Source organism: Halichoeres trimaculatus, unplaced genomic scaffold, assembly GCF_033239565.1.
Source record: "Halichoeres trimaculatus isolate MK-OKI-2021-1 unplaced genomic scaffold, fHalTri1.1 fHalTri1_scaffold_12, whole genome shotgun sequence".
NCBI lineage: Eukaryota > Metazoa > Chordata > Actinopteri > Labriformes > Labridae > Halichoeres > Halichoeres trimaculatus.
In genome coordinates, this window is record NW_027437190.1 from 19270264 (window position 1) to 19292645 (window position 22382).

General features: G+C 41.4%; 1 protein-coding gene across 3 annotated transcripts in view; it reads left to right on the top strand.

Annotated features, from left to right (window-relative positions):
- Positions 1-15942, top strand: part of triob (trio Rho guanine nucleotide exchange factor b) — a 120263-nt gene extending 104321 nt beyond the window's left edge. For 2 of the 3 annotated variants that reach the window (XM_074684169.1, XM_074684170.1), the window contains 24 exons: positions 2668-2954; positions 3047-3217; positions 4386-4481; positions 5000-5148; positions 5314-5380; positions 5465-5568; positions 5746-5815; positions 5982-6071; positions 6157-6249; positions 6341-6391; positions 6508-6585; positions 6918-7109; positions 7259-7436; positions 7544-8436; positions 9351-9601; positions 10633-10762; positions 10885-10912; positions 11183-11345; positions 11570-11691; positions 11875-11953; positions 12287-12487; positions 12577-12715; positions 12831-13017; positions 13134-15942. In XM_074684169.1, coding sequence (XP_074540270.1) covers positions 2668-2954; positions 3047-3217; positions 4386-4481; positions 5000-5148; positions 5314-5380; positions 5465-5568; positions 5746-5815; positions 5982-6071; positions 6157-6249; positions 6341-6391; positions 6508-6585; positions 6918-7109; positions 7259-7436; positions 7544-8436; positions 9351-9601; positions 10633-10762; positions 10885-10912; positions 11183-11345; positions 11570-11691; positions 11875-11953; positions 12287-12487; positions 12577-12715; positions 12831-13017; positions 13134-13537 — 4223 coding nt within the window. In that variant the 3' untranslated portion in view covers positions 13538-15942. Of the gene's footprint in view, positions 1-2667; positions 2955-3046; positions 3218-4385; positions 4482-4999; positions 5149-5313; positions 5381-5464; positions 5569-5745; positions 5816-5981; positions 6072-6156; positions 6250-6340; positions 6392-6507; positions 6586-6917; positions 7110-7258; positions 7437-7543; positions 8437-9350; positions 9602-10632; positions 10763-10884; positions 10913-11182; positions 11346-11569; positions 11692-11874; positions 11954-12286; positions 12488-12576; positions 12716-12830; positions 13018-13133 lie in introns of those variants that run through there. The other variant, XM_074684171.1, reaches the window with a different exon arrangement.
- Positions 15943-22382: the final 6440 nt, after the last annotated feature.

Consider the following 22382-nt stretch of genomic DNA (forward strand, 5'->3'; position numbering starts at 1 on the left):
TAAGGGCGCGGTCACACTGGCCATCCAAACCGTATCTGACCGTATCAGACACGCGCGCATGGCCCGCCTACGTCATCGTGAAGTATCTGTTTACTGAAGTGCGATCTCATCAGAGTCAGCACAATGAGACAGAGAGCACTACAACTTTAGAGACTTTACGACTTATAGTAAGTCGTTTTTGCCCGAAACAGCCCTCTAACAGCCCCCTTACATCCCCGCTTCATTTAAAATGATTGTCGAGATATGCGCTCACGGTAATATACGTCATGGATCACACGCACCGTTTCACGTGCTTATGCTCTTGCATGAAGTAAACCATGTCGAAGCCCACCTCTCCGAAGCATGCCAAAGCAGAAGCGTGCTCAAGCACGACACGGCTGTGGTCACACTGGCCATTCGAAACATGCTTCAGGACAGAACTGTGCTTAAGCACACCACGGTTTGCCAGTGTGACCGCGTCCTAAGGCCTGCTTAGCTACAGCTTGTAAACATGTTGTGTTATGACCTCGGCATGTCGCTCATATGTTTTCTCTACATGAGATGTCTTGACCTCCGTGTCTCACTCCTATGTTTGCGCTCTTTTGAAACACAAGTTCCCACTTCATTGTTTACATTCTGGACAGAAGTGTTGCTGTCATCCTTTGGTGCTGCTCTCTTAGTTGGAGTAAATACGGCAGATATAGGCCTGACTTAAGAACTGACACCCTGCTGTTTTTTACTGAAGTACTTGTTTAAAAGATCACTTAATGAAAGGGTTTCAATGCCTCAGAAACAGCAGTAGTACACACAGTTTTCTCTGTGTCATCAGAATTACTACTTTGAACAAGCTCCATGTGATCTCATCCATGACTAAAGCATTCCAGAGCAGTACTGTAACCAGCAGATTACTCTGGTTTTCATTTGGTCATGCATGGAAAATGTGGACACAGGTAGCTCACACATCCCCCCGAATCTGTCCTAAACACTGAGGCTGCATGTTAACAGAAGCGGTTCTCTGATATCAATATGCCCTAAAGCAGGTCAGGAGACTCCTTCACGCTGCCTGTCTTTAAAACTGGCCTTTGGGTGGGATTGATGGATCTGTTGAGCTTCCCCAAAGTCGGATCAGACTTTCTGTCTGGTGCAGGATGAAAACAGGATAAAAAGATGTCCTCTCGCCCTTCCCCCATGCACGTTATTGTCCGCCTGACTCATGGCTACGCAGGAGGCAGCTCAGAGATCAGAACCTGTGTGCAGAAGATCACGCTTCTTATTGCTCGTGGATATCTCCTGATGACCTTGGCTCTGTCAGAGTGAGATGGTGAAAGGAAGAAGGTTTTCAAGAGGCTGATGTGGGAGAAGCTTGTTGTTCTGAGTTCCTGCTTTGTTCTTTCTTTGCATGCAATGTGAGAACACATGCTTCGTATCAGTGCTGTAAAAATAAGTCTCCCAGAGCCTGAATGACGTTCACGTGCAGATGCGTACATTCAAGCTGTGTGTGAAAGTGTCCTGTGAGGGGAAGGCTAGCTTTCCACACCTGCCATTCATAAGAGCCATTTAGCTTGGTCACGTGTTTAATCTTTAACAGCTGCATCTTTTTTTAACTCTTGAATAGCTTTTAATGATGCCAAGGCTGAATGTCTCAGACCTTTTCCTCTGTACTCTAACTGCTTCACAGACCGTGGTGTAAAGAGTTTTGATGTTGTATTTAGATTTAAATGTTCTCTTTCTGCTGTTCATTGGAAGCTTTCTCTGTCACGTGCAGGTCTTCTGGGATCTTCTTCTACCAAGAAACTATTTTTTATTTATATCTTAGCTACAGCACATCCATTCTGCATTTAACGTGACAAAGAGCTTCATCTTAGGAGTGAATAAAGCGGCCTTGGAGAGAAGAGATAGTCAGAGGTGCTTTCTCCATCCTAGGATGATAGCAAAAGCTCTTTTTATTGTGTTGGGATTTTTTCTTTTGACTCACTTGATTTGGCAGCAGACTGAGGGGAAAGCCTTAAATCATTCTGTAATCTTTTGTTACATCGTGAAGGGTTAGGAGAGGTGAAAGGTCTCGTCATTAGAGTGGTGTGTGGTGTCAGAGGTGGGGTAGCGTCACAAAGGAAAACTAACCCTCGCCTGGTCTGCATGACTCACCAGAAAGCATGTTGAGCCTGAAAAAGGTTTTGTTACTTCATTCATTAAGAGGAAGCAGCATTTTTGGTGACGCTGAAGAAAAACAAACGAAAGTATGTGAGGCCAATCATGTAGAGAAGGGATCAGGACCTGAGTGGATGAGGAAGCAGGTGGGATAGGCAGGTAAAGGTGTCTTTGAGGTATTCAGACAAAGCCTCAAGCTTCCCTTTATTCTGCATTATCTTCTCATGGTTTCATTAGTAGTCGGAAAGAAGCTTTCCTCCTACAGATCCTTGAAGGAGCCGGCATCACTGTGAGGAGGAGGCCAGGCTGCCTACAGCATAACACATGCAAATCTTCAGCAAACAAACAAATGCAAATACATTTTATCATATACCCCGGCTTCCCTCGATGTTCTAGCTCTATAGAGGATTCAGAGTCACACATGCATACCAATCAGTCTATGTAAGAGTAATGGTAATCTCCAATCTTGGGTGGACAGAATTTCCATTTTGACGCATTCTCAATATCCTCTTTATTTCCCTTTCTTTTCTTCTCCATCAGATACTTTGTCTGTATCCAGTAACGATGCCCTCCAACCAGGCTCCAGTCAAACCCTGGGTCCCCACAGCTCACCGGGTCCCAAGCGTCCTGGAAACACTTTAAGGAAGTGGCTGACCAGCCCCGTGAGAAGGCTCAGCTCAGGCAAAGCCGATGGTCACGTCAAGAAGCTCGCCCACAAGCACAAGAAGAACCGCGATGGCACAAGGAAGAACATGGACACCATCCAAGGCTCGCAGAAGGACTCAGACGACAGTGCTGCCACACCACAGGATGAGACCCTGGAGGAAGTAAGAACAGATAGCAGTTCATAGATCCATCACAAAGTTCAGTGCTGCACTTTTGGTTCTATAGGCTGTTCTTTTTGTTTCTTTCCCTCCAGCGTATGCGTAATGAGGGTCTGAGCAGCGGCACCCTGTCCAAGTCTTCTTCATCAGGCATGCAGAGCTGCGGCGAGGAGGAAGGGGAGGAGGGAGCTGATGCTGTTCCTCTACCTCCCCCTATGGCTATACAGCAACACAGCCTGCTGCAGCCTGACTCCCAGGATGACAAGGTGGGACACGAAAGAGGGCTACAAACAAAAACAAAAACAAATAGATTAAAGTAGACTTGGTCACAGAAAAACAAAGTACAGAAAACACGTGCACAAAGCCACTGACGATGAACAACACTGTGATTGAATTGAAAAATATCCACAACGAACAGGATTTGTGTCCTTGGGCACCGTACTCTCAAAGGGTTAAACACGTATCATCTTCATTATTGATAAAAACATTCAGAGATACAGATTGTAAATGCGTAGAAATTGTTTATCAAATAATAGGACAACATGGTTTCCAGACAAATCTGTTTGAACTTTGATTATAAATCTCATTAAGGTTTCTACTTTTTCATGTCAAAAAAACAAATCTCAATCATAACATTTAATAGTAACAGTAAGACAACAGTACTTAAACTTTGACACTAATAACTTCTTCTTTTCTCTTATTTTCTCGATGGTTGCATGTTCCTACCTTCAGCATTATGTTGATTTCTGTTCTGCTTCTCTTCTTTCCCAGTTTCCCTATCTCTCCATGTAAAACCACTTCATCATCTCCTCTCTGGACCCTTCGTTTCACTTTTTCTCGCCTTTCATGTCTTCTGTCTTGTACCAACTAACTGTCATTCCCTTGGAGTGTAATTGTGCTACTGTTGCTGAAGTGAATACTCCATTCACATCTTGCCAGGTGTCTGTGGGACTAAATGGTTGATTTCCATTGAGTCTGGGTTTGAACAGGGGATTCTTTGCCTGCCACCGTCCCTCACACTGGACTCTTTTGCAGAGGCCAACTCTGTCTCTAATGGAGTATTAAGCAACACTGTTTGCTGTATTTAAGTTGTTCGACCAATCAGGATGCTCGTGCTTGAAAAGCAGTCCAAACCCAGAGCCTGCCCCCGACCTATACCCCCTCATAACCCCTGTTTTTCCAACACCAGCCTGTGATTGGCTCCAACTTGGCCCCTAATTAACCCTTTTATCAGGGAGGTCACACCCACCAAGTCCTTATTTGGACATTTGGAATATCGAGGTCCAAACTCAGCAATGGTGAGCCTGATCACATATTTAGAAGCAACCACTGAGAATATTAGACTCCAGTCTGCATCAAGCTGTCTGACAAGTTTTACACTCCTTACGTTTTAAACCCAAACCTTTAACTGTCTTCTTTTCTTTCCTTTTCCAGTCGGCATCTCGTCTCTCCGCTCGTCCCAATAGTTCAGAGACTCCTAGTGCTGCAGAACTGGTCAGTGCCATTGAAGAGCTGGTGAAGAGTAAGATGGTGAGATATAAATTAAAAAACAAAACTCACAAGATCATGAGAATGTGGCAAATTTATATGCAGGACAGTTCTGATTGGCGTACATAAAGGCGTGCACACAGTGTTTTTTCTTGGTGTTGTTGACAGAGAATGGTATCATGGCCTACTTGTCATCTGTTAGGACTGTGACTCACTAAGCCAGCTGTCTGCTCTTCCAACAAACCAGCAACACACTCTGATCTATGTCCCCAAACACACTCATGTCAAATGTCTTTACTACATTCGACTAAAATACAAAGCAGATTGCAAGTCACAGCTTTGTTTTAAATGAAATAACTACTTCATGCTGTTGAGTAAGAAAGTATCATATACTGTACCTTCTGCATGTCAGTGATTACAGAGTGAAGGCTGCTACCCTCTAGTGGTCTTTGTGGGTACTGCAGGCTAACACAATCCACATCCTGCTCTCTAACTCTTCTTTGTCTCCCCTTACGACCCCTCAATCCCTTTCCTCCTCTCCTTATGTCCCCCCTCCTCAGTCACTGGAGGATCGTCCCAGTTCACTGTCAGTGGAGCAGGGCGACAGCAGCTCCCCATCCCTCAACCCCTCCGACAACTCCCTCCTCTCCTCCTCTTCACCCATCGACGAGGTGGACGAGCGCAAGTCCGGCTTCTTTAAGAGGAGACAGTGAGTTACAAGCCTCTGCCATGTTTGTGTTTTCATAAACAAAACCTGCTCGAGTTTGATCACTTAATCAAGTGTCTCTTCATTTGTGTGCTTATATGGAACATCTCTGAGCGTCAGCCCCAGCTGAGGACGTAACAGTGATCATTTCTGCTTTGTGTCTCTCAGTTATGTGCTTCTGGAGCTGGTGGAGACTGAGAGAGACTATGTCAGAGATCTTGGATCAGTGGTGGAGGTACAGATATCTCAAGCTTTCAAGGATCATATTTGGTCAGTGTTGGATGTTTTTTTTAAATGTGAGCCATTTTCCTGTCTTTAGGGCTACATGAGCAGGATGAAAGAGGAAGGAGTTCCAGACGACATGAGAGGAAAAGACAAGATTGTCTTTGGAAACATCCATCAGATCTATGACTGGCACAAAGAGTACGCTAACAGCTTTTCTCACTTCACAAACCCTCCAAATTCTTCTTCTACTAATGTTTTTACAAGAGTATCATCGCCTCTGGCTGAAGCCAAACAGAGTGATGAAAAAATAATAGTAATAAAATCTGTACAGTGTTTTTCTGCAGGTGCAATGATGTTTTCTTTTTTCTCGTCCAGTTTTTTCTTGGCTGAGCTTGAGAAGTGTTTGGAAGATCCTGACAGACTGGCTCCTTTATTCATCAAACAGGTGAGGAACCTGTTCACATTTGTTTTGCATCATAGTTTCTTATTGGAAGTGGATCAGTAAACACTTTCATTGACTGCCAAACACTACAAGTGTACAAAATTCCCTGTACCTTGCATTTTTTTTCTCCGAATGCTTTCTGTGCTCTCTGACTTTATCACAACTACAGGAAAGAAGACTACACATGTACATTGTGTACTGCCAGAACAAACCCAAGTCTGAGCACATCGTTTCAGAGTACATTGACACTTACTTTGAAGTAAGGAAAATAATTTTACCACACATTTACCCAAACTTCAGATTTATTTTGTCTGGTTTGTAATAAAGGTTTCACCTTTGAATAGGACCTAAAGCAACGGCTGGGCCACCGATTGCAGATCACTGACCTGCTGATCAAACCTGTCCAACGTATCATGAAGTACCAGCTGTTACTGAAGGTAAAGCCATCATTATGTGTTATCTTTTGCAGACTGCATAGGGATGAAGAAATATTTTCCTTATACTTTCAATGTTTTAACCCTTTCACAGGATCTTTACAAAGTTTCCAAGAAAGCTGGTGTGGATACATCAGAGCTGGAGGTAATGTGATCATCAAGTTTCAGTCAGAAGTATCTTTTGTGAAGATGTGCTTTGACCTCACTTAACTCTCCTACAAGCTTTATTTATCTTCAAGTCTGTTTTGTCCTGTTTTACAGAAAGCTGTAGAGGTGATGTGTGTGGTCCCAAAACGCTGCAATGACATGATGAATGTCGGGCGCCTTCAAGGTTTTGAAGTAAGACTTCTTTTTTATTAATTTAGAAGCTTGTGCATGGCTGTGTTTGGATTTGTGTTTGAGTGATTGGAAAACTCTACTCAGTAAAACCCCTACGTGAAGATCAGATGTAGTTATAGTGAATTACCACTAGGTGTCTGTGTTGACTTATTTTCTTGAGCTGTATCATAAGCACTATGGATTGCTGTGTGTTTTAGTTGTTTATTTTCTTTTTTCTTTCTCGAACCTAGAAACTATAAACACTGACAGAAAAACTCACAGAGTTTGGATACTTTAGTTTCCTCTCTTTTTTCATGTCCACCCCTCCTCATCTGCTCCTGCTCTGTCTTCAGGGTAAAATTGTGGCCCAGGGCAAACTGCTCCTCATAGACACCTTCATGGTATCGGACCAGGATGGAGGACTTTTGTCCAGGATGAAGGAGAGGAGAGTGTTCTTGTTTGAGCAGATCGTCATCTTCAGTGAGCCTCTGGACAAAAAGAAGGGCTTTTCTACTCCTGGCTACCTCTTCAAGAACAGCATCAAGGTTTGTGCATCTTATAAGGATGTCAAACAGTTTCACTGTCTAAAGCTTATATATCCAGGAACCAACAAGAAACCAAACTACACATTTCTGTGTGTACATTTAGTCCTCTGTCCTGCCACTTTTTCTAACCTCCTTGCTTTTTACTTCAGGTGAGCTGGTTGGGTTTGGAAGAAAATGCAGAAGACCCCTGCAAGTTCACACTCACGTCAAGATCATCCAGTGGCAACATGGAGAGGTACACTCTCCATTCACCAAGCCCTGGAGTCAGTCAAGTCTGGGTCCACCAGGTCAGCCAGATACTGGAGAACCAGCGCAATTTCCTTAACGGTGAGAGAAAAGGTTCAAAGTGAAGGCTGCAACAACCTTCATGATTTCTATTTTTTCTAAAACTGGTTTTAACCTGATGAAATCCTCCTCCTCATCGTCTTCCACAGCCCTGACGTCCCCCATAGAGTACCAGAGGAACCATGTGGGTGGTGGAGGTCCGGGTGGTCCACCCAGCAGTAGCAGCAGTTGTACTGGAGGCCTGCCAGGAGGAAGCAGCTCCAACAGCACCTCCAACATGGGAGGAGGAGGAGGGGGCGGTGGCTCTGGAGGAAACAGCTCCTCCTCGCTGTGCGGCCCTCGCTCCCGACCCTCTCGCATACCCCAGCCATCCTCACGCCTCCCCCAACCTGTCCACCACCACCACCCGCCGGGTCCTGAGGGGCCCGACAGGTCAGCAGGTATGTGGTCACCCTGCCACCCTCAGTCCCTCCACCCCTCTAATCCTTTCTTAGACAGCAGCGGCACAAACGGAGAGCTGGTGGTTTCAGAGGTGCCTAAGATGAGGAAGCTGGATGCTCCACATGGGAGTAACAGTAATAACAGTAACAGACCATCAGACGGCATGGACGGTGCTGTCAGAACAGGTCTCGGGGGCTTTGAAGAAATCCAGAAACATTCACCAGCTGGGATACCTCAGATGGCTGTGGCTCCTCTGACTTTGCCTCTTAAGAGCCCTCGCGTTGGGACAGTCTCTCCTCTTATTTCGCCTCAGTCCCCTGGAGGAGGAATAAAAGAGCCGCTCATTCCCCCCAGCTCTGCTCACAAAGGCAACTCTTTCTGGGCGATGGTGCCTCCTATACCTCCCTCTCCCGCTAGCAGGCCTGGCTCCTTCTCCTACCCGAGTGACAGCACCAGTGGAGGTGGTGGGGACTCTTTGGGCAGAGGAAGCCATGGGACACCCTCTCATCACCGCCACTCCACCCACAGTAAGGACATTGACCGCATGAGTACCTGCTCCTCCACCAGCGAGCAGTCCATACACTCCACCCAGAGCAATGGGGTAAGACCAAGTCCAGACCCAGGCTTTGTTGAGGCCTGAAGCTACTAACACTAACGCCGCCCTCGCTGACAGGCTGTCAAACTGTCAGTCATCCTGCCGCTGCCTCTGAGAATGGCTTGTACATGCGACGGCTACCAAACTGGAGATTAACGGCTTTCTGAGTGCTCTAACTTCACCTACAGTGTGTGTGAAAGGGAATTTTCTGGATCTCTACGAATGTACTAACAGTGTGGATCCGACTCATAGACGACTGTTATTTCTGCTGCCTTAACCTCTCTCTTTGAGCTTCAGTGTTTGTTTGCCTTTCAGCTGCTGACGACACTAACAGTTACAACTTATTAAAAAAAACCAAAAACATATTATCTTCAAATATTATCATTAATTCTGTCAGAGGTATCTTTCATGCTATTACTACAGTCAAACTAGGGAGAAGTTTTGCCTCCTGTCTCCTTTCTTTTTAAGGCAACAAAAACTGCTCTCTGCTGATCTTCACCCTTACCAGTCTCTCTTCAAGATTGTCTTCTTCAGTCTTTCCTTGAAACCAAGTTCCTTTTTTCAGCATCTGAGTTCTGCGTGTCATGACATCTGCTTTACAACTTCTCATCTTTCACAGACACAACTCTTCAGTCTCACTACAGAATGTAAAGACATAAATATCAACAATGAACATCATTTGTCCGTGCTTCCTCTGCTGCATGTTTTGAATATTATAACAAAGTACTGTGTTGAAACAAAGTCAATCAAACAGCACATTTGATTGGTTGTAAGCTGCTGTTGTTTTTATTTGTACTTCCCCTTTTTGAAGGAGTCAGTATGCATGCATTGGTTTTGTGTGTGTGAATTATCTCTATGATTGTGTGTACCTGTGAAGTCTCACACTGTCTCACAAGTTTCTCAACCTTCCTTTCCCACAGAGTGAAAGCAGTAGCAGCAGCAGTGTGTCCACCATGTTGGTGACCCAGGACTATGTGGCAGTGAAGGAGGATGAGATCAGTGTAGTGCAGGGTGAGGTGGTCCAAATGTTAGCCAGCAACCAGCAGAACATGTTTCTGGTGTACCGAGCGGCCAACGAGCACTGTCCTGCCGCTGAGGGCTGGATCCCTGGCTATGTGTTAGGACACACCTCATCCTCCACCACGCCCGAAATCCCAGAAGGAACCATCAAGTAAGTACAAGATATTTCATGTGAGAATAATGATAAATATTAGTGCTGTCAGGCGATTAAAAAAATTAATCTAATTAATTACAGGATTTGTAATTAATTAATCTAATTAATCGCATTTAAATCTCATATCTGCTTAAGGTCCCAAAATAAAGAATATAAATTCCAGGACATTAAAATTACATTAAAAGACATTAAAAAACATTTAAAAATAAGGTTGGAATATATACAACACATTTTTAGGTACCCTGAGGCATAAGGAACACATGAAAAAAGTTTTATGGTTCTATCTTTACAAAATCTGATGTGGACTCAATTTTCACTGCAATATGAACTTCTATTCTTCTATGAGGTAAGGAGAACCAGGACTGAAGGCTAAAAACTATGTACAAAACACTTAATCCAAGTCTTGGATCAAAGAAAAGTGAAGTTCTTTCAGTTTTACATGCTCTGAACACACAAACTGTTGCTCATTGGTGCAGAGCAGCCTCAAGCTGAAACATGACACCAAGAAGATGGAAGCAAATTTTCAAAGAATTCTTTAGATTTAAATACAGGGCAAATATCGATCATTCAGGGCTTGTCTAAAGCACTAAAGAGTGTAGAATTATCTGTTTTTTACAGAATTGAGCTAGAGCAAATGTTTTTTTTTCCTTAAAAAAGGACGTGTGAATAAACGAGATATGGACAGCAGTCCCCCCAAAATCACTCTCGCTTCCCCCGCATGTTGCTGATGGTACGTGTGATACATTCAGGGACCGTCGGAAATTTGAAAATCTGACGAGAACACCACTTTTTCCAAGTAGGACAAACGGTTTGTAAATGCCAGACATTTGAAAATAAGTGCGTCTTCGAACGCCCTGTGGGTTTGGGATCCAGATTAATCTGCGTTAATTTTTACAACCCGTTAATTTGCGGTGTAATTAATTAATCTAATTAATGCTTTAAAATGGCAGCCCTAATATAATATATACTTGAAAATTATAAATATAGCTATTGGAAATATACTGATGGCTGAAATTTCTCTCTCCTAGAAAATCATTATCATGGCACACTGCACTCCGAATCCGCAGAAAGTCAGAGAAGAGAGATAAAGAAGGCAGGAAGCTGGAGAATGGTTACCGCAAATCTCAGGATGGCCTGGCCAACAAAGTCTCTGTCAAGGTGAAGAGTGTAAAGATCCCTTTGCTGTCATAAAAATGTTACTCTACCCTTTTCCTTACTTTATATTTTAAATGTTGCATTTTTGTGCAGTGTTTAACATCTCTACTTTTTTTTTATTTCAGCTCCTAAATCCAAACTACATCCATGATGGTACGTAGACATTCATGTTTTTACTATTAAGTGTGTGTGTGAATATTAAGAAAAACTTTAAACAGTACAAAGTTATCTATGTCAAGACTGGAGTAGAGAGGATAAAATTACCCATAACTCTTTGCATCAACAATATTTAAAGTGATACAACCCTTGAGTTCAGTAACTAAAAACAGAAAGCAACCCAGCAACGAATCCCCTGACATGAAGTGTGAACAGGAAAAAACAGCTGGTGGTGTAAGAAAACCTTAAACTTGTGTTTCTCTTCAGCTCCTCCAGAGTTTCTCAGCCCACTCAGCGATGTAGCGTGTGAAAGTGGTGACAGCATCACCCTGAGGTGTAGAGTGTGTGGTCGACCACGGGCCACCGTCACTTGGCGAGGGCCTGACAACAACACTCTGACCAACAACGGACATTACAGCATCACTTATAGGTAAAAATATCCTCACTTTATTCACGCTATAAGTGTTTGAAGAAAGCTAGCAGTAATTAGTTGGTTTCTTTTTATGGCATTATAAAACTTAGCTTGTGCAAATTTGTTTTTGAATTAGATAAGAAGCATCAGTATCATGGGAAGAAAAACTTTTATTCTGTGGAAATAGTGGAAAAACTTGCATGATGTAACTCGTCTGATGGTTTGTCTTTTTCTTTGTCCAGTGAGACTGAAGAAGCAGTTCTTCGGATCCTGGAAGTGTCTGTAGAGGACAGTGGTGTGTACACCTGCGTCGCCACAAATGTAGCTGGTTCCGTCTCCTCCTCTGCCAGCCTCAGAGTCACAGGTTAGGATCCTCATCACTAAGTAAACTTGTTTTGTAATGACAGATGTCAGAGTGGTAATCTACCAGGATATTCTATGTGCAGATTAATCTGTCGTTTTGTTTTTTTACACATTTAATCACGTTTGAATCATTTAAAAACATCACAAAGGTATGTCTCTAAATTACTATATTATATCCTCTCAGGAGCCCCTGATGATGGCAGCGAAGGCCCCTGGAAAAACAGCTTTGAGTCCCACTACACAGAGATCACTGAGCTAGGAAGGTAAGATTTTACCAATAAAACTCTTCCTGATTTAGATTCTCAACTTTTGACTTTTCTTTTCTTTGAACTTAAAAATCTCAAAATTTAGCTGCTGATTTAAAAAACAACAACCAAGTGTTTTAGATAAATGGAACTTTAAAATTGCCCAGTAATTAATCTGGAGAGCTGCATCATTATGTACACTGATCTGTCAAATTAAAGTGCCTGTATCACCCCTAACTTAATTTATAGATCAAATGGTTATTAGTGTTTTTCATAGACTTAAACAAGTAAAGCATGGATGTAAATAAAATGTGTGTAAATATTCCTCTAATCCATTTTTTTGTTCCTCAGGGGTCGTTTCTCGGTGACTAAGCGATGTGACCAGAGAGGAAGCAAACGCACCGTTGCAGCCAAACATGTGAACAAGAAGCTGCTGCGTAGGGACCAGGTCCTGCAGGAGATCAGACTCCTGCAGTCTCTGGACCATCCCAACCTGGTCAGACTGCTGGACACATACGAGACCACGACCAGCTACGTGATTGTGCTGGAGATGTAAGCAAAGCAGTCTCTCTGTGTGACTTGGTCTCTCTAGTTCAGAATTTTTGAAGTCTGACATGTGAATGGTGTGTTTCTGTTTGCAGGGCAGACCAGGGGCGTTTCCTGGAGTACATTGTGAGCTGGGGTAACCTGACGGAGGAAAGGGTGGCGCTGTACCTGCGAGACATTCTGGAGGCTCTCCACTACCTGCACAGCTGGAGGATAGCACACCTTGACCTTAAAGTAAACACAGGCTCTGGCTTCAGCATACTATTACGGATAATTCATCCATAATTCAGAAAAGAGAAGGTTGGGGTTTTTTTTAAACAGCTAATCACAAATTTTCCTGCCCCTGCAGCCTGAGAATATCGTGGTGGAGCATGCGTCCTCGCAGCCAGTGATCAAGCTGACAGACTTTGGTGATGCCGCCCAGCTGAGCCCCCCCTCCTCCTACATCCACCCCCTCCTGGGGAGTCCAGAGTTCTCTGCTCCTGAGCTGGTCCTGGGTCAGCCTGTCTCACTGACGTCTGACATCTGGAGCTTAGGTCTGTTACTCTCATTTGAACCTGTGCATATTATTAGAAAAAAAGTGTATCAGGAATACACATATTCAGTTACCTGTGACTTATTTATGAACTCTAAATGTTTTGGTGACTTCCAGGTGTGGTGACCTACGTTTTACTGAGCGGTGCCTCTCCCTTCCTGGATGAGAGTTTGGAGGAAACGTGTCTGAACATCTGTCGCCTGGACTTCAGCTTCCCTGAGGATTACTTCCATGGTGTGAGCTCGGCTGCCAGAGACTTTGTGTGTCTGCTGCTCCAGGGCGAGCCGGAGCGCCGGCCCTCTGCAGCGTGCTGTCTGCAGGAGGCCTGGCTCCAGCCTCGAGGTGTGATAAACAGGGAAACTTTGAACCACACACAGCCTCCATCACCCAGTCGACACACCCCACACCTAGACACCTCCAGACTCATTTCCTTCATCGAGAGGCGGAAACACCAGAACGATGTTCGGCCAATCGGCACCATTAAGGCCTTCCTTCACAGCCGCCTGCTCAACCACATGTAAGAATGTGGGAGAAATGACTGCCTGTCCTGCAGTTTGAAGGATGGGTGACTGATCAGTTTGGCTAACATTAGCTGTGTTAAAATCCTTCCTGGGAGGACCACCAGCAACATTTCCACAATGATCACCTTAACCCTCACTAAGCCACATAAGTCCTGCTGCTGCTGACTGAGTGACCTCTGCTGAAAAACCCTTTGACTCTCCCCTAACTCCCCTCGAACCCGCGGCATATCTTCGTTATGCCTGCACAACAAATGAACTGCTGGAATCTGTTTGAGATTTCAAACCTTGACTTAGCAGGGAGTAAAACAAGCTTTCTCAACCCTCCAGCGCGAGCGAGTCTCACGCTTGGGACAGTGTTAAACAGAGAAAACTAGAATACTGTAAAATAAGAGTACTTCAGGCTGCTTTGGGTTGAACACAAGAAAATGTTTGGGTTTTTTTGTAACGAGAGATTACTTTTTGTAAATGAAACTATGTACAGTGAGGTAACAGAGAACTGTCTTTATTCATACCTTTTGAAAAACAAAGGTAAGTAGGTAGGTATGGAGAAAACAAATAGAACTGAGATGTGTGAACAGCACCCATCAGCAGGGTGTCACTTCTTCTGGAATTAAATGAAGACCAAAACCACATTTTCCAGACACACGTTGTAGTTACATTCAGTGCAATAGTTTGCTTATCTTTATGCCCCTGTTCTGTTTGAAAGAAGAAATCATTACAGTTTTTCACATGAAGAGGAACTAAATTAACTTGAACAAGTGATACAGCTATTGGGAAAAAGCTTCTCAGATTTCTATCTGCATCCGCCTTATTTGTAAATAACGTGTTACTGCCTTTCATTCTCACTTTGAAGAATCGATCCGAAACTAAAGCTATTTCATTTGCATCGTATTAGTGGGCCTCAGCAGCTGGATCTCACTACGAACAAACCGCTACTAGAAATGCACTCGTATTTTGCATCAATTCCCCCATGTGCAATGTTGCAGCTTTAACATTTATGCAACTATTTATGAAGACTTGTGTTGTAGCCGTATTCTTAAAAAGGCATGTACGTACCTGGTACTGCGCTAGATGTCTGTATTGTGTTAACTCTTCTGTATTAAGTTCAGTATTAATATCTGCAAAACTCCCAGACAAGAGGAGGGAATAATGTATGAAAATGTGTATCTATAAAATATAGGCACTTATGCTTTCATTTTGTCATGTTTTTATTTTTCCGTAACAAAACCAAAGTTGACTTTGCTTTCTTTTCCCACTAAAGCGTTTTTTTTTGTTTTGTTTTGATTTGTTTTGTTTCTTTTTTTTATGATTTCTGAAGTTAAGTTATAAAAAACCAAACTGAACCCCAGACATACGTGTGTTTACACAGGTTCAGTCTGGCTTTATTTATTCTTATTGTAATTAGAATTATTTGGTGGTTTATTACCGAGAAAAGAGACTATTTCACTTGTATTTTTATTTTCAAGCTGTGCACAAAAGTGGTTTGCTGTGTGAGTTTGTTTGGCTTTTGTAGGTAGATACTGGTGTATGTGGCTAGATTTTCTTAGCATCTCAGTTTAACGTCATAAAGACAAACTTGGTCAACATTTCTACCAAGACATAGATCATAAAAAATGTCTCATTGTGGCCCATTCACATGGAGTTTGAATTCTACCTGAAAGGAGACACCTAAATCTTTTACCACCAACAGTTCAAATATCTCCCCTCAAACAGCACTCAGCATTATCTTTAAGAGAGATAACTTCACTTCATTTCATTTGAAGTACTTGATGTTGTAGGTGAAGAAGTTATTGAACACTTTGTCTTTTTTCAAGTGCCAGTTGAATGCTTCAATCTACAGGTGGCTGAAAAAAAATCTCTTCTTTTATTTTCAGGTTTTAAAAGGTTAATGTCAGAGAATCTGATTTGACGTTAAAGAATAACATGTTGAGTTCAATGACTCGTGATCGTCTGTATAGTCTAAGTCTTTCATTTTGTCTCATTATTATTTATTTGGTGTGGATCTGGATTTCCCAAAATCATTGTTTTCATGACTTTTGATCAAATTCTGTTTTTGAATTTTCATGAGGGAATCTGATCAAAGTCATTTGATGTATTTTGGAAACTCAGCCTACATGTGATGTAAAGATGTACAGAGAGGGTGTGGAGGAGTGTCCACACCTAGGATGTAAACCTCATACCTATGTCATATTTTAAATACACATAGAACAAGACTGCAGCAATGTCATTTTGAATGTCTTATTATTATTATGACTTATTTTTACTTTTGCATGTATATTTCTTTGTACAGAAGATTGTGTTTACATGTTACTAAGTGTTGTAAATATTTTATTTTGTCCTCGGTTATTTTGCCATTAAACGTACAAGGAACCACGGCCTTTGAAACTTTTTTAGCCGAAAACTGCATCCACAGAAACACCCACACTTGAAACACTCATTTTATGTTTCTCGTAACTATTGAGGGTTGAAAGACGAATAATCTAGCTTTCCCAGCATGAGTGGTGTGCAGGGAAAAACCCCAAACAGGCCAGCAGTTAATCAAATTGAAAGAAAATGACAATAATAAGCTACTTTCAGCCGGGGGCTGATCTGAAACTTGACCAATCAATCAAATATGACTAACAAAGTGATTCATCACAACTAGAGTACTGTCTCGACACTTTCCAAACATACTGTTTATGTTTCCTAGAAAGACCCAACTCTGAATTGTCAGTGGTCATTCCTACATTAAATTGAAGCCTAAGGTCTTAAGATACGTAACTTTTCATTTGTAACGGGTTCATAAATATCAAAGACACTAGTCTCTGACAATTCTTGACTACCAATACCATCATGTCATACACTATGGGGTTGTTTGTCACAATGTTCTTATAATGGGAAAATCTTCTAGAAAGGCAAGGAGCCAGGGCTAAATTTGAAAGTTTGATTGCAAATATGCTAATTAATGCATCAACACAAAATGAGCAAAAAGCTTAAACAGGAAACACATTTTTAGGCCAGCCTACTGTAAATGATAAACACATTTTATAAGAAAAAAAAAATGAGAAGCTGAATATTTACATTTTGACATGAAAAACACAAAAAAGTCACCCCAAGTTCAGTCGTCTTACTCCAGAGAAGGCTATGTAGGTGAGCTCCGCTCGTGGTTTTCCTCAATTTTCTAAACTTGAATCTGAATTTGAGACACAGCGCCCTGCGGTGTTGGGATATAATGAGTGTGACAACCAACCTATGTGGCTACAAACCCCGTTCTCCCCTACTCTGTGCTGTAAATACTGATATCCCTGCCACCATCCCTACACAGTTTAGGTATTTAACTGGATTAAGGATTATTTTGATTTGCGGCAAAATCAATATAAGTATTAAAAATTATATTAAAGATCGATTGAGTTGTGTTTATTTTTGCTGTGACACTGGAGTAAAGGACTACAGCATCAGATGCTCCACGACAGGAATAAATTATCAGTGATTATGACCATATATAAAGTCAGCATAAAAGACCTCACTATCTCTTTTCCTCCCAGGAGACACAGGAATTTGAATTTAAAAAATCTTTAAATTAGAACTGGCAGAATAATATATAAGTACTGAGCAAGAGGTGTGTCTGTGTAGGTTTTTGTTTTTCAAAAAAAATCTTTTTCAACTAATTAATTATCTGTTACTCTACTATACTGCTTGTTTTTTTCATCGCAGTAAAGCAAGTCCAGCCACAGAGTTGAAATTATAAACAGAGAGGGGGTGTAAGGACGGAGAAAAAAAGATCACTATTTTTTATCATCAATGCTTTCACCCCTGAGAAATGTAACACTTTAGCTTCACACGTGGTTTCATGTTCTTTTTTTTCTTTTTCTTTTCTTTTTTTTTTTTTTTGTTCATGCACAAAGGTTGTGAGGTGTTTGCTCTTCAGCCAGTCAGGTATGAAACAATAAAAAAGATAAGGAGGATCAAAACACAGACAGTAAAACCCAGAGAGTGTATTTGCTGTGATGAAGATGTGCAGATGCGATAACCTACAGAAGCAGAAGCAGAGAGTGGGAGCTGCTGATCTTATCTCTGTGCAAACGTGTCTCAAACCAGTGAATGATTTCCCCAGCCTCTTAACTCCACCACCAATGTCAGTAACTCGTGTTTGCATCAATCTAAAGAGCAATAATTCTGTGTGCTGATTTCAAAACACATAAATAATCTGTGAATGAAGAGTTAATTTAGGATTCATAATAAAGAACAGATGCACGAGTAACTAAAGCTAAAGCTCTGGTGTTTGCCTCAGCTTTCAGCCTCGATTATCTGCAGCATCAACTGCATGAGGAACAGCAGACTTATCAGGTGTGAAATCTGTTTTTGTTTTTTTTTAGCTGCATACATTTTTGCATGAAACCATGTAGACATCTCAACACAGATTAAAATCTCACGCAAGAGCTCTCAGGTGTGAAGGTGATGCATGCTATAAAATTGTTTCCTCTAATTTGTCACCTTTCGGGGGTGAATATGTTTTCATGTTTTCATAGTTCATCTTGCCTAAATGGCCTCCACTTACCTCCTACCTCCACTGTTATTAATATGATTTCTAGTTCATATATATTTCTTATAATTAAGATAATTTCCCGGTTTGTGATTATCATCAACTGCAGATTCTGGGCATCTCTCTTTGTCCTTCTCCCACTGATTTCTGCAATTAGTCATACAGAAAACCCCAGCCTGACGCGTCTTTTTCATTTTTATGATAAGTGAAAGTTGTATGATTGACTCAAAGGTTATTTAGCCATAACTATCCTTCCTAGAAAGCTAAACTGCCGGCACATTTGTCACCTATACACATTTGTGCTAACAGAGTCAAAGCTTTTTATCTCATAAAAAGGAAGCCTGCTGAACTGCAATATATGATACAACCACTAGATGGCCCTAAAGAGCTGATGTCATGTCAAAGGGTTTGATGATCACAGAGCAGTATGAGTGCCATGTGTGAGGTCAAACCTTAGAGGCTACTTTTACCCTAAAATCCATTTTTTTTCCAGATTTATGTAAAAATGTATTCTGATAGCTAGACAAAAAAAAAATAGTTCAGTAACCTTTGTCAACAAAGAACTGGGCTAAGACCAAGAGGTGGACATGAGGGACACTTAATGGTCCTCTGCCATAGTGGCAAAACATCTAAACATTTTGACTTGCAGTGCTCTCACAATGCCAAGGAGGAAATGCATTTATTTTGGAGGCACTGACTGTATATATATATGAAATAATTTTTGTTTTGTCACATAACTGAACTGTTTTGGGAGAGATATGAGCTTTTGCAGGCGATCCATGGTGTGATCCTCATCATACTGGGTTATTTTGGCAAAAGCACCAAGAGTGTCGAGAACTTCTGGTCCGTTATAAGAAATGAGCCAAGGCAATTGAGAAGGATCATTACAACTTGAACCACACGTATACGGATCTATTCCTGAAGGATCACATTTTTCTGTCCAATAGGGCCTCTCAACCACACGAACACGGCGATTTCACCCACATAAACGGAGATTTTTAAAAATGGATTTAAAAAAGTGAAGAAATAAAAAAATATCCGGTTGAGTGGATCCGTGTAGCGGTGTAACAGAGCTGGTGTTGACGCGATGACGTCAAGCGCCTAGCAACAAGTCACTGTGTTTGACTGCGCATGCTCATAACGGTCTATGGTTTTCACATTTTGCCAACCTGCGGCCAGGCTTGGCATTGCAGGCTTTCAGTTTGGCCTCTTCGTATGGACAGAAATTTCTATGGTGTGGACGGAGATTTTTTTTAAACGAGGACAAACATATCCGATCAAAAAATTATCCATATATGTGTGGTTCCGGCCTTAAATGGCACTAGCTTGTATATCGCTAGTTCATGTAATTTAATGACCCGATATGAGTGCCCAGAAAGCGCTCATTTTACTTAACCGACACTTTGAACACCGACACGCCCTTTCACTCTCTAACCCTCAGTTAGTCATTCACACGCGTACATTGTCCTCTTGATTTAGCTGAAACATCTTATTAATTTACTTAACCGCCCACTCCAACCACAGGGGCTGAGATACAGTAATACTCAACTAAGATGTAAAAAGACATACACATAATCTTCTCACACTTTACCGTTGACACAGTATTAGCCAATCACAGGAGAGCAGTGTCATGACCGCAGCCTCATCTGATTGGTTAATCACTCTTGTTTTTTTTTCACCAAGGGGCGCCAACTCGACTTAGCCTACTTGCAGACAATCGTGTGCAATGTTGTATTTTCACCATTCGCCACATAACATTTAGGAGGGCGGTGTTTTACACACGTTCACATCGTAAAATCCTCAATAAGTAGAGGAGATTAATAAGGAGGAGATGACAGTGACGAAACACAGAAGAATTATCAAAACTGTTAAAAGGAGTATTTTCATTAAATCACAGTTAAAGTCTGAAAGAGAGAGGAAGCATGGCTTCCCTTGGCCTCCGGGAGAAAACGCCACTGACTGCAAGTCGTTAAGGTCAGACACAGCCCTCTAACACACACCTCCACACCACAGTTTGCTAGTGTAACCGTGTCCTTAGTGCCGTGAATCCTGTCTAACCCGACCAGGAAGCTGAGAAGTGACATTTAGAAACAACCTTCTCTGGGGCTGATAATCTAATTTTAGAATGTGGATTACGATCTGGCATAAAGCTATAAGGGAGACTTTTTCAAAACCACTTAGAAAAGTCCTCAGAGGGACTTTTAACCCTGTACTCAAGTAGGCATCACTCTGCCCGTTGGACTATTTTGAAAATGTCTTTTCCTTTGTTCTTCTTTTTAAAATACTCTGTGTGATGGGTGATGTTTGTTTGTGTGTGTGTGTGTGTGTGTGTGTGTGTGTGTGTGTGTGTGTGTGTGTGTGTGATATTTGTTTGTGTGTGTGTGTTGTGTGTGTGTGTGTGTGTGTGTGTGTGTGTGTGTGTGTGTGTGCTGTTTTCCTCTCTATGGTCTTCTCATTCTTCCTTTTTTTTTTTTTTTTTTTTTTTTTTTTTTTGCACTTTTCAGTTTCATTTACCATGTAGTGGTATTAAAAAGGAAGGTATGGAGGGGGTGGTTTAGTGGTTCATAACTGTGGAACCTACCTGAGGTGTCATGAGCAAAAACCAGATGAAACACCAGTGGGTGCCCACAGGGTGAGCCAGTGATCAGCTGGTTTTTGCTGCCTGTCTATATCAGGTTAATAGGACACTAGGAGACATGTCATAGGTTACATAACTTACCAGGAGGGGATTTGGTTTGTCACTTTGTAGATCCATTAACTCCTGAGTGAACAGTTTTCTTATAAAAGCAGAGTAGAATTTTTGGTTGATTTTCTTCTGTTTAATTTGCAGATAGGGCAGTTTTTGGTGACCATATGGCAGGAAAATCTCAACGGTCCACTGATCAAGTATGCGGTGATGACACTTTGTTGTCAGTTCCCTTGAACTTGTTTTGTAACTTTATTATCTGGATAGCGAATGTGTGAAACGTTATACACTGAATCAGTTACAGATCATCAGTCAAACAGTCGACTTGATTTCCTGTCATGCTTCAGACCTGTCAATCTCTAATTTGACCTTTTCTCTTACCATGTTGTCCTTAAAGAAAAGTGTTTTATCCTTGATGATCAATGTTCCAATTTAGTTTTTTTACTACAGTCTTAATGTTTGTTATTTTGTAAAAGAAATACTAAATGAACCTTTTTTTTTTGATCTGGTAAAGTTCAAGCAGGAAATGACTCAGCCCAGACGCTGATGGTTTCACAAACATCCCTCTGACCTATTTGTTCGGTTTCCACTTATTTTATTTTTTCTTTTAACTCTTTCTCAGTTCCTTGCTCTTGTTTTCTACATCGCTGACGTATCTTGCGCCTGTTTTTTCCATTCATATTTAATACACAAGGTGTTTTTTTTATTTTGTGCAAAACATCTCCTGCTCCCCTTCAATGGAGTCCACCAGGGATCTATTCTTTGCCCCATTTTATTCCTCGGTTGGATATCCAGATGGGTGTGACTAATGATTGAGTAATCTCTATCAAAAATTATCTGTAGACATCCCTTTTGGTTCCAAAAATTCATACTTTGCTTTTTATTTAACCAAAACAGGTAAAATGAATGGGTATATAAGTAAATAAATGAATAAATAAATAATTGAATAAAGAAATAAATAACCCAAGTAGAATAACCACAGTCTTCTGAGGCTTTATTTACAGAATCTGATTGGTTGTTCCTGTTGTGAAGATTGTTATTTTGGCTCTTTTGGGAGCCTGAAAGCTCTGTAACTTCCTTCTGATTAAAATCACAGTAAACACAATGATGAGGGATAAAAAAAAAATTGAGCAGATCAGTAATAAGGCATCTGCAAAATGATTGCCCTAAAAGACCTTTAAAAGATTTAAAAATATAATATAAAAATACACTCCTAAAATTTAACAACAACAACAACAACATATTGTATGATACGCAAATCAACATAATACATTAATAACTGGTACAACATATCAAAATTCAAATAAATATCAAAACCATATCTATTCACAGCTGGCTTTTTGGGATATTTCAGAATATCTTTAACACACCCAACACTTAAAGCTCCTTTCAAGAACTCTTTACTCAAGTAGATCATGGCACCCCCTATAGGCAATGTGACATTACTTTCCCGTTTGCTGGACATGTCCTATACATACATGAGAAGCTCTTTTGGAAAAACAAAATATTCCACCCTTTATTTATTTTTACATTTCTTTGTTTATTTGATCTAAAATTACAACAGTGAGAGTATCTGTCTTTGAAACTCAGTCTTTCGTGTTACATTGTTGTTTAGCTTTTATAAGCCATAAAGAGGA